Source organism: Haliotis rufescens, unplaced genomic scaffold (assembly GCF_023055435.1).
Source record: "Haliotis rufescens isolate VD_foot unplaced genomic scaffold, xgHalRufe1.0.p SCAF_8, whole genome shotgun sequence".
Lineage (NCBI taxonomy): Eukaryota > Metazoa > Mollusca > Gastropoda > Lepetellida > Haliotidae > Haliotis > Haliotis rufescens.
In genome coordinates, this window is record NW_025964372.1 from 52,548,166 (window position 1) to 52,560,548 (window position 12,383).

Genomic DNA, 12,383 nt, shown 5'->3' on the forward strand with positions numbered 1-12,383 from the left:
TCAGACATTCTGGTAACAAAGAGTAATTGACATGGATGGGAACAAGTGCCTCTCAGCAGGCTATTGTTGTTTAAGGGAAGAGGAAAAATTTAAAATGTGGTCTTTGCCTTGTCTATGCCTGGAGGAGAGGCTGTCAAGAATATAGGAGACTTTCTGCATCTAGCATGGCTGACAGGTGGTCTACACTGGGACGTGAACTGGGACTGACAGGTGGTCTACACTGGGAAGTGTGTACTGGGACTGACAGTTGGTCTACACTGGGACATGTGTACTGGGACTGACAGGTGGTTACACTGGGACGTGTGTACTGAGACTGACATGTGGTCTACACTGGGACGTGTGTACTGGGACTGACATGTGGTCTACACTGGGACGTGTGTACTGGGACTGACAGTTGGTCTACACTGGGACGTGTGTACTGGGACTGACATGTGGTCTACACTGGGACTTGTGTTCTGGGACTGACAGGTGGTCTACACTGGGACGTGTGTACTGGGACTGACAGGTGGTCTACGCTGGGACGTGTGTACTGGGACTGACAGTTGGTCTACACTGGGACGTGTGTACTGGGACTGACATTTGGTCTACACTGGGACGTGTGTACTGGGACTGACAGGTGGTCTACACTGGGACGTGTGTACTGGGACATGTGGTCTACACTGGGATGTGTACTGGGACTGACATGTGGTCTACACTGGGACGTGTGTCCTGGGATTGACATGTGGTCTACACTGGGATGTGTGTTCTGGGACTGACAGGTGGTCTACACTGGGACGTGTTTACTGGGACATGTGTACTGGGACTGACAGTTGGTCTACACTGGGACGTGTGTACTGGGACTGACAGTTGGTCTACACTGGGACGTGTGTACTGGGACTGACAGGTGGTCTACACTGGGACGTGTGTACTGGGACTGACAGGTGGTCTACACTTGGACGTGTGTACTGGGACATGTGGTCTACACTTGGACGTGTGTGCTGGGATTGACATGTGGTCTTCACTGGGATGTGTGTTCTGGGACTGACAGGTGGTCTACACTGGGACGTGTTTACTGGGACTGACAGGTGGTCTACACTGGGACGTGTGTACTGGGACTGACATGTGGTCTACACTGGGACTTGTGTACTGGGACTGACATGTAGTCTACACTGGGACGTGTGTACTGGGACTGACATGTAGTCTACACTGGGACTTGTGTACTGGGACATGTGGTCTACACTGGGACTGACAGGTGTTTTTTACAGGGACATGTGTCCTGCTAAGTTGTGGAGATTTATTGATCCCTCCATGTTTTTGTCAGCTACAGTTCCTGGACGTTTGTGTGTTGCGGCAACAGGTCACTTCAGGGATAATGTGCAACTCTCGAGGTGTCACCTTGTAGTGGCGGCCTGTTCAATCACACTTACCAGACTGGGGGTTACCTACCCTTGGACTTCTTCAAGTTGACCTACATTACACGGTGAAAGCATGGCGTGATCACGACATGAAATCTACTTCTGGAGCCAATTAGCGCTATTCTTCCTTATGATTGCATGAGATCGGGACGACCTTCAAGGACAATCATCTCAATTTGGTTCTGCCATAATACCTGTCATACTCAGGACACGTCCTTGATTCTGTCTTGTTCTCATGCCGCCGGCCTGTCGCTGGCCGCTAATTGCCGCACAACATCGTAGAATGCAGGAGCATTGCATCAGTTACAATCTTGCTTCCAGTGTCACAGTACCGTGTGCCTGTCACTGCCGTGACCTTCCACTGCCTGAACCAGGTGGCCACATTAGACGTTCCTCATGCTCGTACACTCACTCACTCACTCACTCACTTATTCCATACCCACTAACTCTCTCTCTCACTCACTCACTCCAACCAACTCACTCCACCACTCACTCACTCACTCACTCACTCACTCACTGGTGAATAAGTCTGTGTATATCTGTCCATATGAATCAGTCCGTGTGAATCAGTCTGTATGAATCAGTCCATGTGAATCAGTCTGTATGAAACAGTCCATGTGAATAAGTCCATGTGAATCAGTCCATATGAATCAGTCCGTGTAAATCAGTCCATGTGAATCAGTCTGTATGAAACAGTCCATGTGAATCAGTCCATGTGAATCAGTCCGTATGAATCAGTCCATATGAATCAGTCCGTGTGAATCAGTCCATGTGAATCAGTCCGTATGAAACAGTCCATGTGAATCAGTCAATGTGAATCAGTCCGTGTGAATCAGTCCGTGTGAATCAGTCCATGTGAAACAGTCCATGTGAATCAGTCCATATGAATCAGTCCGTGTGAATCAGTCCATGTGCATCAGTCCGTATGAATCAGTCCGTGTGAATCAGTCCATGTGAATCAGTCCATATCTATCAGTCCGTATGAATCAGTCTGTGTCCTGTAGTCCTGCAGTCCTGCAGTTCATGAGAATCCCACCACCTGGAATCAAGTGTAGGATCTCCTCCTTCAGCAACAGCCACAGCCACATCAGCAACGGCAAGTGCAGCTATGGCGACCCACCGCCAATGCATGTCTCAGACACCAAGGTTCATAGCTTCCTCGTTGATAATCTCACCCAATTCAATTCCATAGAGTCGTCTTGGACATCACTGTTTTGTCAGAGATGGATGAGGATTGATCTGGGGTATTGATAAGTCGGGGGAGTCGTCTTTCTCCCCGTGACTGTGTCAGGCAACAAAACTGCCGACTTGTTGATCCGACTTTCATTTTGCCTCACTGTGACCCGACTATACTCATGTGAGACAAAATCAATGGTAAGAAAACGAAACTGTCAGCTGAGATATCAGGTGCTAATGTAGCTATTGACTTATATAGATCTTTCTGCTCCATGCACAGTGTAAAGTGTGGAGGCAACGTTATGCAAGTCTGTGTGGAAATTAAAAAAATTGTCATTGTTTGAAAGGTTTGAGGAAAAAATCATTCTCGGTGGCAAAATGTGGCCATTATTTATGGTGATTTGTTATAATCATTCTGCAATCTTTACAAAGAATGAAAACGTTTCACACAAGATTTATATCGTCTCTTTATGATTGGTCCCTAATGGCTCAGTGGTATTTGTCAAGGAATGATCTGATGGCCGATGTGATCCTCTTAACAAAGTCTCGGCCAAAGAGCAGGGGTAAGCGAGCGTACGTTACCCGCAGAGCTAGAGTAGGCGATTAGCTTCATCTGGAAGAAACAGACATTGATTGTAGGACAGGTTATGATTGATAAACGCTGTGGTGAATCCACCACAGGAAGGATGAACATTCAAGACCATTGATTAAGTCTCCCAAGATGGAATCCGCTACCGTTTTCCTAATGACAGGGATATAGCCAGGGCGTGGGTTACGCCAAGTTTTGTCTTCTTGCGTGAAAAAGTACTTGTGCCATCTGTCTTGGACTTACATCACAGCAGAGGAAGGGTTGGTGGCCCTGATGAATGGGGAACAGGGCCGTCTGGGAATTAAATGGGAAGATGCTTTTAATAAACTTTTGATTGAATGTCAAATTCTATTATTTTCGTATTATTTTACTTGTGGTTATTTGAACCTGTAGTTATAATTGTCTGACCTTTCTTTGAGATCAGGAAATTGGAGATCGAAAATATTTTGGGGAGATTTATTGAAGGCTTTTGACATTTTATCTGAACATGAAATCTAAAATATTTGGTATATAATTGCTCCGACTGTCACAGAGTGAAATTCTTCATCTTGACACTCGTGATCAATCTCACAAGGATTAATTGGATTGGATTAAGTGAGGCGAGGCTGAAGCTGGACGGAGGTTTTCTGCTCTCCTGACTGCCGGAAGAAATATTTCGGAATAAACCCAATATATGAGGGTGAGACTGGACAATGTCATCAATAGTTTGATTGTAGAAAACATTCACTTCGTAATATGTATATACTTGTGTTCATCTTCATCCTCATTGGAACTTTGGGGGTTTGATCATCGGAGCAACTTTTATTTTATCCGCAGTGCAACCTTGTGGATTTGATCCTAAGTACAACGTTGTTAATTTAATCCTCATTTCAACTTTGTTGATTTAATCTCCAGTGCAACTTTGTTGATTTCTTCTCCAGTTCAACTTTGTTGATTTAATCCCAAGTGCAACTTTGTTGATTTCATCTCCAGTTCAACTTTGTTGATTTAATCCCAAGTGCAACTTTGTTGATTTCATCTCCAGTGCAACTTTGTTGATTTGATCCCAAGTGCAACTTTGTTGATTTAATCCCCTGTGCAACTTTGTTGATTTCATCTCCAGTGCAACTTTGTTGATTTCATCTCCAGTGCAACTTTGTTGATTTAATCCCCAGTGCAACTTTTTTGATTTCATCTCCAGTGCAACTTTGTTGATTTAATCCCCAGTGCAACTTTGTTGATTTCATCTCCAGTGCAACTTTGTTGATGTGATCCTCATTGCAACTTTAATTTGTTTTTCATCGTTGAGTAGATCCCCATTGCTAACTTGAGGATTTTATTTTAGCCTCATCCCAGTGTTGTTGACTTGGTCTTGTGGTCATTGAATCATTGTTCTGTGTAGAGGCGTGGTGTGTAACCTGGCTGACTGGCTGACGATGTGCTCTAGTGCTCATGTTATCAACCATTGGTTAGTCTTGTCCAGACTTTCACTCTGAAGTGACATAGATTGGGTATTGTTGACCTCAGCGTGAACAACATTCACTCACACCCACACTTCACCACACATACAACTTGCTGAAGGGAAACGATATTTCCTGCAAGTGTGGTGCCACGTCTTGGTGCAACAACCCATCAGTGTCCGAAGTCCTCCTTGATTCTCCTGCTGCGGCTGTTGTACAGACCCATCCATACTGTCTGTCAGGCTGACCCCCATCGGCGCCGGCGCAGAGCTGCATGTGCTTCACTGGTTATTTAAGAAAGTTCCAGGGTCCTAGAGAAAACTGGAGTTTCACGCTGTAGTGAGAGGTGCAACAGATATGTGTTAGCCTTCAGAGGCAGTTCCCATCACTCGACCCTGTTGGCAATATCATTTTTATCAGATTGTTTATAGAACATACCGTTGGGCAGGTTTTTTGTGGATTATGTAATAGAGAAATCATTGGAATCTGTTGATTCTACTAAAGTAATCAACAGATATGAGTGATTTCTCTGACGTAAACAATGTTATGGTTGATGTATAATTTCTGTATGAATTTGCATAATGCGGTAGAATTCCGCAACCCATATTTTGCTTGCAGTAGAAAAAGACAATGCTTGTCTTAAGAGGTGACTAACGGGATCGAGTGGTCAGATTCGCTGACTTGGTTGATGCATGTCATCGCATCCCAATTGCGTAGGTTGGTGCTCACTATTTCACTGACTGGATTGTCTGGCCCAGGCTCAATTATTTATAGTCCACTGTCATATGGCTGGAATATTGCTGAGTGTGACGCTAAACAAACAAACAAACAAGTGAAATGCATGTTCCGATGGCCATTGAATTACTGCCTCAGAATCAACTGCACCAATAGCATGACGTCATCATAATGGTATCAAAGTGTTGGTCAAGTTTCCTCTGCATCTCCATAATACCAGCCTAGTTTCGGCAAGGGTGAAACTGGACTTTTAAAGTCAGTTAACTCTCTTGCCTCGGGAAGATTTGTTATGACCTGAATTTGATGTTTATTAATTTCAATTTGTGAGTAATTAAAAAACCCTGAGAACACTTAGTTAGTCCCTCACACAGGCAGCCAACTAAAACTAAATATACTGCAGTTGATTTCATAACATTATGTTTGGATAACCAAGCAATATTTTTTGCGTGTACGTTTCCTCAAACAGAACTTGTTAAAGGCCACTCCAACTAATGGACAAATGTTTTCTGATTGGCTGAGAATAGGGTGGGTGGGGTTTTGATTGCATTACTGCATTGTCGCTGATTTCATATTGTTGTTTACATAGTTTAGTTCACAGTTTTGTGTCTTTGATGAAAAAAGCGGTTGCTATTGCTGACTTATTTATTAATAAGATTTGACTACAAAATACTTTTATGTTACCTCCATGAACACAAAAACTGATTGAAGTCTGTCCTTTGAAAGAATAAAAGAAATTAAACTGTTAGTTCGGGTATTTGATCATTGGACAAATATTCTTGGAATAACCATATGACCATCTTCAATATGTCTGGAATTTCAGTGGGTTGTTTTGTCTGTGTGCATACTATTTATTCAGACGTTGTTTGGTTGCAGTATATCGGCACATTGGATGTACCGAGACCAAGCAGCAGGGTGGAGATTGTGGCGGCCATGAGAAGAATCCGGGTAGGTGCTACTTCCTGTACAACTAAACACAGAGAACTACTACTGTCCACACAACTGTTTACAAGTTGTCAACACTACTGTTTGGACTATCAGTGGTTTGGACTATACATATACAACTATACATATATTACTTTCTATACAACTATACATATATTACTTTCTATACAACTATACATATATTACTTTCTATACAACTATACATATATTACTTTCTGTACAACTACACATATATTACTTTCTATACAACTATACATATATTACTTTCTGTACAACTACACATATATTGACCATTCACCTGAGTGTCTTGATATAAACTGAGCCAACCCAAGTCAATAACAGTTTAAAAATAGGAGACGAGTTTTTTACTTTTATCGAAAACTGTTTATATATTTGATGTCAAAAGACTGGAGGGTGAGATAACCTTTATCATCCAAAATCATTCTTTCATCTTTTTCAGTTTTTAAACAGTAATAAGTGTCGCAGTAGCACGCTTCAGTGGCATAGAGATAAGTGATGTCATTTCATTGTGATGTCATGGTGTTCTGAAAAGCATTGCGATTCAATTTCATTGGAGTAAGGAAATATTGTAGTTAGGAAATATCACCTTATCCCACCCAGGCAATATCTCTTGTGGAAGCCAGTTTTGGATAATAAATAACTTTCTGTATAACTTCGCAAAGATGCCATCGGTGTGGCCAGCATTTATGTTTATGACATACACAGTGTGGTGTGATGGTCACGCTTCACATCCTCACGCCAAGGTAAGTGGAAGACCTGTACAGTTTTCCTACAACTTGTGAACAACAACAGGTAGCTGAAACAGTTCAAGTAGAGAGATATCTGTACTGACATTTTAAAGGATTAGCTCATTGAAACATGCTCTCTGTAGACATCACACAATGGATATACTACTGTCTGCACAACCTATTATGGCATGTGGTCTTGAGCACCTGGCACTAGATGGGAGCTGGGTAACTGGTTGTCGGCCTGACACTCTGGGATGTGGGGCTGTGTGCTGGAGGCGTATTTTACACTTGGTGCAAAGTTCTCATTATAACAGAGCAGACCATGGTATAACAGCAGACCATGGTATCAAATAGCAGACCATGGTATCAAATAGCAGACCATGGTATAACATGGCAGACCCTGGTATAACAGCAGACCATGGTATAACATGGCAGACCTTGGTATAACATGGCGAGACAGACATTTAGTCTCAGAAGTAAAGTTACCTTATTTAAAATCTATATCTACAAAATATTTGAAATAAAATTCAAAAGAGCACAGAACAATGATTAATTTCAGGAGCTGCCGCAATCTAGACTTGCCAAATCATTCTAGACTTGAGTTGGATTCTGTTTTAATTCATTCTCTGAGGTGTGAGAGATAGACTGCCATAGCAGAGCCTGGCAGTCCAGATGAATTCTGCATACTTTAGAGCTGGTTTGACCATAAGGGCTGTTGGAGCTGGTTTGACTATGAAGGCTGTTGGAAATGGTTTGACTATGAAGGCTGTTGGAGCTGGTTTGACTATGAAGGCTGTTGGAGCTGGTTTGACTATGAAGGCTGTTGGAGCTGGTTTGACTATGCAGGCTGTTGGAGCTGGTTTGACTATGAAGGCTGTTGGAACTGGTTTGACTATGCAGGCTGCTGGAGCTGGTTTGACTATGCAGGCTGTTGGAGCTGGTTTGACGATGCAGGCTGTTGGAGCTGGTTTGACGATGCAGGCTGTAGGAGCTGGTTTGACTATGAAGGCTGTAAGAGCTGGTATGACAATGCCGGGTGTTGGAGCTGGTTTGACTATGCGGGCAGTTAGAACTGGTATGACAATGCAGGCTGTTGGAGCTGGTTTGACTATGCGGGCAGTTAGAACTGGTTTGACAATGCAGGCTGTTGGAGCTGGTTTGACTATGTGGGCAGTTAGAACTGGTTTGACAATACAGACTGTAGGAACTGGTTTGACTATGCAGGCAGTTAGAACTGGTTTGACAATGCAGGCTGTTGGAGCTGGTTTGACTATGCAGGCTGTTGGAGCTGGTTCGACTATGCAGGCAGTTAGAACTGGTTTGACAATGCAGGCTGTTGGAGCTGGTTTGACTATGTGGGCAGTTAGAACTGGTTTGACAATACAGACTGTAGGAACTGGTTTGACTATGCAGGCAGTTAGAACTGGTTTGACAATGCAGGCTGTTGGAGCTGGTTTGACTATGCAGGCTGTTGGAGCTGGTTTGACTATGCAGGCAGTTAGAACTGGTTTGACTATGCTGGCTGTTAGAACTGGTATGACAATGCAGGCAGTTAGAACTGGTTTGACAATACAGACTAGGAACTGGTTTGACTATGCAGGCAGTTAGAACTGGTTTGACAATGCGGGCAGTTAGAACTGGTATGACAATGCAGGCTGTTGGAGCTGGTTTGACTATGCGGGCAGTTAGAACTGGTTTGACAATACAGACTGTAGGAACTGGTTTGACTATGCAGGCAGTTAGAACTGGTTTGACAATGCAGGCTGTTGGAGCTGTTTGACTATGTGGGCAGTTAGAACTGGTTTGACAATGCAGGCTGTAGGAACTGGTTTGACTATGTGGGCAGTTAGAACTGGTTTGATTATGCAGGCTGTAGAAGCTGGCTTGACTGTGAAGGCTGTTGGAGCTGGTTTGACTATGCGGCTGTTGGAGCTGGTTTGACTATGAAGGCTGTTGGAGCTGGTTTGACTATGAAGGCTGTTGGAACTGGTTTGACTATGAAGGCTGTTGGAACTGGTTTGACTATGAAGGCTGTATGAAGGTTATGATAATTTCTGATGAAAATCTGACACCGCGCTAAAAGTAAATGTGTCGTTTGCCTTACATTAACCACCATGGTGGCTGCTTGTGCGCCTCCCACAGGTACATTATCTCCGACATGCCGGTTTCTTTGGCATCCCATGGCATTCTAGTTAGGAGTGATATGTTTATTAATGCTCCTATTTCTGAAAACACACCACCCATAGTCTGGCCCAGGCAGGCGGTGATTGTTCATCTATTGACATAACTGAAATAGTTATGTATGGCGATCCTGCATATTCTGAATTCACCATCTCCTGGATTTACAGAGAAACCCACACAACAGTTATCAGGAAAGATTGGATTGTTGCTATACGCAGGCATTGAATGGTGATTGCAGGAATGTGAAAAAATGTTTTGACCAGTTAACATCATAAAAAAGGCATATCTAATCAAGGCTCTGGATATCGTCCAATCCAAACACTGACGAGAGAAAAAACGAGAGAGCACATTTATACATGCTAATGGAGCAAAAACATTTAGTCTTATTCAATTTACAGAAACATTTTCAATCACTTGCTGGAGGATAAAAGCCTAGATTACCTTTTGGAAGCAAGGATGAGGGTTTGGCTGGTACGGCTCTATCACATGTCGCGGATATTTTCTTTGGCAATCCCAGCATTCCCTGTGGCTACGTCAATATGAGCTATAGCTTCCTTCTTCACACGTTATGATGAACTATAAAAACGGTATAATTCCTTCGGAACATGTCTCATTTCTATTTTCCGTTTCTCCTTGAGCTGTTTCCAAGTCGCATGCTGCAGAAGAAGGTTGTCCACGAGGAATTCAGGGCCCGGTGTATTCCCAAGCCATCCAATGAAACTTCAAAAGTAAACTCTGATTTAAAGCTGCTGCTGTTTTTTTGTCAACAAGAGATGATTGATGATGAACCGTGGTGGGTTGAGGCATCATTGGTTGAGTGGGATCAACCGTGCAGAGCGTCATTGAGTCATAGCCGCAACAGGAAGCAGTGTCGCTTCTTTAGCAGCTGGAATTGTGTTGGGATAAAGGATATTAATGGATGCACAACTGTGAGAATGTTTGGTTGAGAAAAAATGGAGCTTATGATGGTGAAGGTTTTCATCACTTATTATGTTTCTGTGATTAGAAAAACTGTGTCATGTCATGTTTGAATGATGATGGCCTCTGAGATGACAAATGTTGTCATGTCATGTGCAAATGGTAACAGTGTCTCTAAGATCAGAAAAGTTGTGTCATGTCATCTGTGATGACAAATGTTGTCATGTCATCTCCAATTGGAAACTCTATCTCTGAAGACATATGTAGTTCTGTATTGATGTAAATCAAATAAATTTATGTTTTTCCTGATGTTTTTGGAAGACGATTTATAAATAAATGAAAACAGTATGCCAAATAGCTCTGGAACTGATGTATGCTGCATGTTTTGGCGCAGACATCAAATATGTTTATTTTGACATGCTTGCGTCTGCTCATTGAGCCTACGCATCGTCACCTGGAGTTGGCGGACTTGGAATGTTCCAAAGTGGGTCCCCCCTCCACTCCACCTCTCTCTCTCCTCCTCCCCCCCCCCCCCCCCCCATTGTCTGGAAAAGTAAAGCAAACTACGCCATAACCAGTACTAGTACAGACAAGCTGATAGCGGGAAATGTATACTTGTTGCCAAAAATATCTTGTATTATCGTCAAAGCATAACACTGTTGTCAGTTTGAAGTTGCTTTAGTGCTCGTCAAGTCTTTGAGTGCATCCAGACAGATTGACTAACAGACAGACAACCATAGAAACTGGCACTAGTCTTGTAGTCGGTGCCAATCTGCCCAGTAGGTAATTTCCTGTGTTATCATCATAAGGACTAGTGCAGGGAAATGTTAGTTTCTGTCACTGACAGACATATATGTACATTTACATACAGACTGACAGACAGGTAAACAGGTAAACAGGTAAATAAACAAGTAAGAAACACAGACTGCAACTTGTTGTTAGTCATGTAATGGCTCCTGACGTCTCACAGATCTGCAAGGGGTGGTGGGGTAGCCTAGTGGTTAAAGCATTCACTCTTCACATCAAAGACGGCCAGGTTCGATTCCCCACATGAGTACAATATGAGTGAAGAAGCCCATTTTTGGTGTCCCCCACCGTGATATTGCTTGAATATTGCTGAAAGCGGCATTGACATTTCTTTTTAAAGAGAACGTTTCAGCGTTGTTCCAATGGGGAACATCCTTGGTCCAAGCCTGAGGAAGGAATCATGTTGATATGGCTGGTGCTCAACCTCGCTTCAGATTTAAGTTTAAAGTTTCAAATATTTTATACCTTTTAATGAAACAAATTAGGAATAAACTCCTCATTTGCTGTTCTTCGTATGCATGTTTCCACTTGCTGCAGATGTATGTGATCGTCACTGTCTCCCTGCACTGTAAACTGTCCCCTCAATGGGATTACGCTTCACTGGAATCTGCCACATCATCAAAACTTCAAATAACAGGAAACTCAAACAAATGTACTTTTATGGCGGCAGCGGGAACATCACAGAAATGTGGACTCTAAAACAATGATGGCCACTGTGCCAGAGGGACCAGTTTGTTAAACTCATGGACATAATTAAAACTTTAAAAAAAATCCTTTTAACTGGATTTCCAGAGTTGGGTGTGAAAATCTGTGACGACGGTTGTGATGAAGGCTCCAACTGCACTAGTGGTAAACGCAGCTGTCTAGACCTGCTGTCTAGACCTGTGTTGTTTCAGGATGGGTTCATTATTGTGTCTGATGAAATTACTCAAGGTCGCACTGACCTCGGACCATTATTGCAATAAGTTAGGACTGTTACTTCAGTTTGTGATCGGCTTTACTTGAGATAGAGATAGTACTTGATATAGAGATAGTACTTGATATACTACTGTACCCATATATAGATAGTACTTGATAAGATACTGTAACTTTATGCACATAGTACTTGATATAGAGATAGTACTTGATATAGAGATAGTACTTGATATACTACTGTACCCATATATAGATAGTACTTGATAAGATACTGTAACTTTATGCAGAAAGTACTTGATATAGAGATAGTACTTGATATAGAGATAGTACTTGATATACTACTGTACCCATATATAGATAGTACTTGAAAAGATATTGTACCTTTATGCAGATAGTACTTGATATGATAATGTGGCCATTATAGTACTTGATATAATACTGTGCCTTTTTAGAGTTTATAGATATTACTTGATATTTTACTGTACCTGTATACACATATTACTTGATGTATATAAGTTTAATCTATCATTGATGGCTT

The 12,383-nt window shown here is 42.4% G+C and overlaps 1 protein-coding gene across 2 annotated transcripts in view; it reads left to right on the plus strand.

The window, feature by feature from the left end:
* LOC124145607 (carboxyl-terminal PDZ ligand of neuronal nitric oxide synthase protein-like) overlaps positions 1 to 12,383 on the plus strand; it is a 220,329-nt gene that overhangs the window by 61,927 nt on the left and 146,019 nt on the right. For both annotated transcript variants that reach the window (XM_048389687.1, XM_048389688.1), the window contains exon 2: positions 6,207 to 6,278. In XM_048389687.1, coding sequence (XP_048245644.1) covers positions 6,207 to 6,278 — 72 coding nt within the window. The remainder of the gene's footprint in view (positions 1 to 6,206; positions 6,279 to 12,383) is intronic.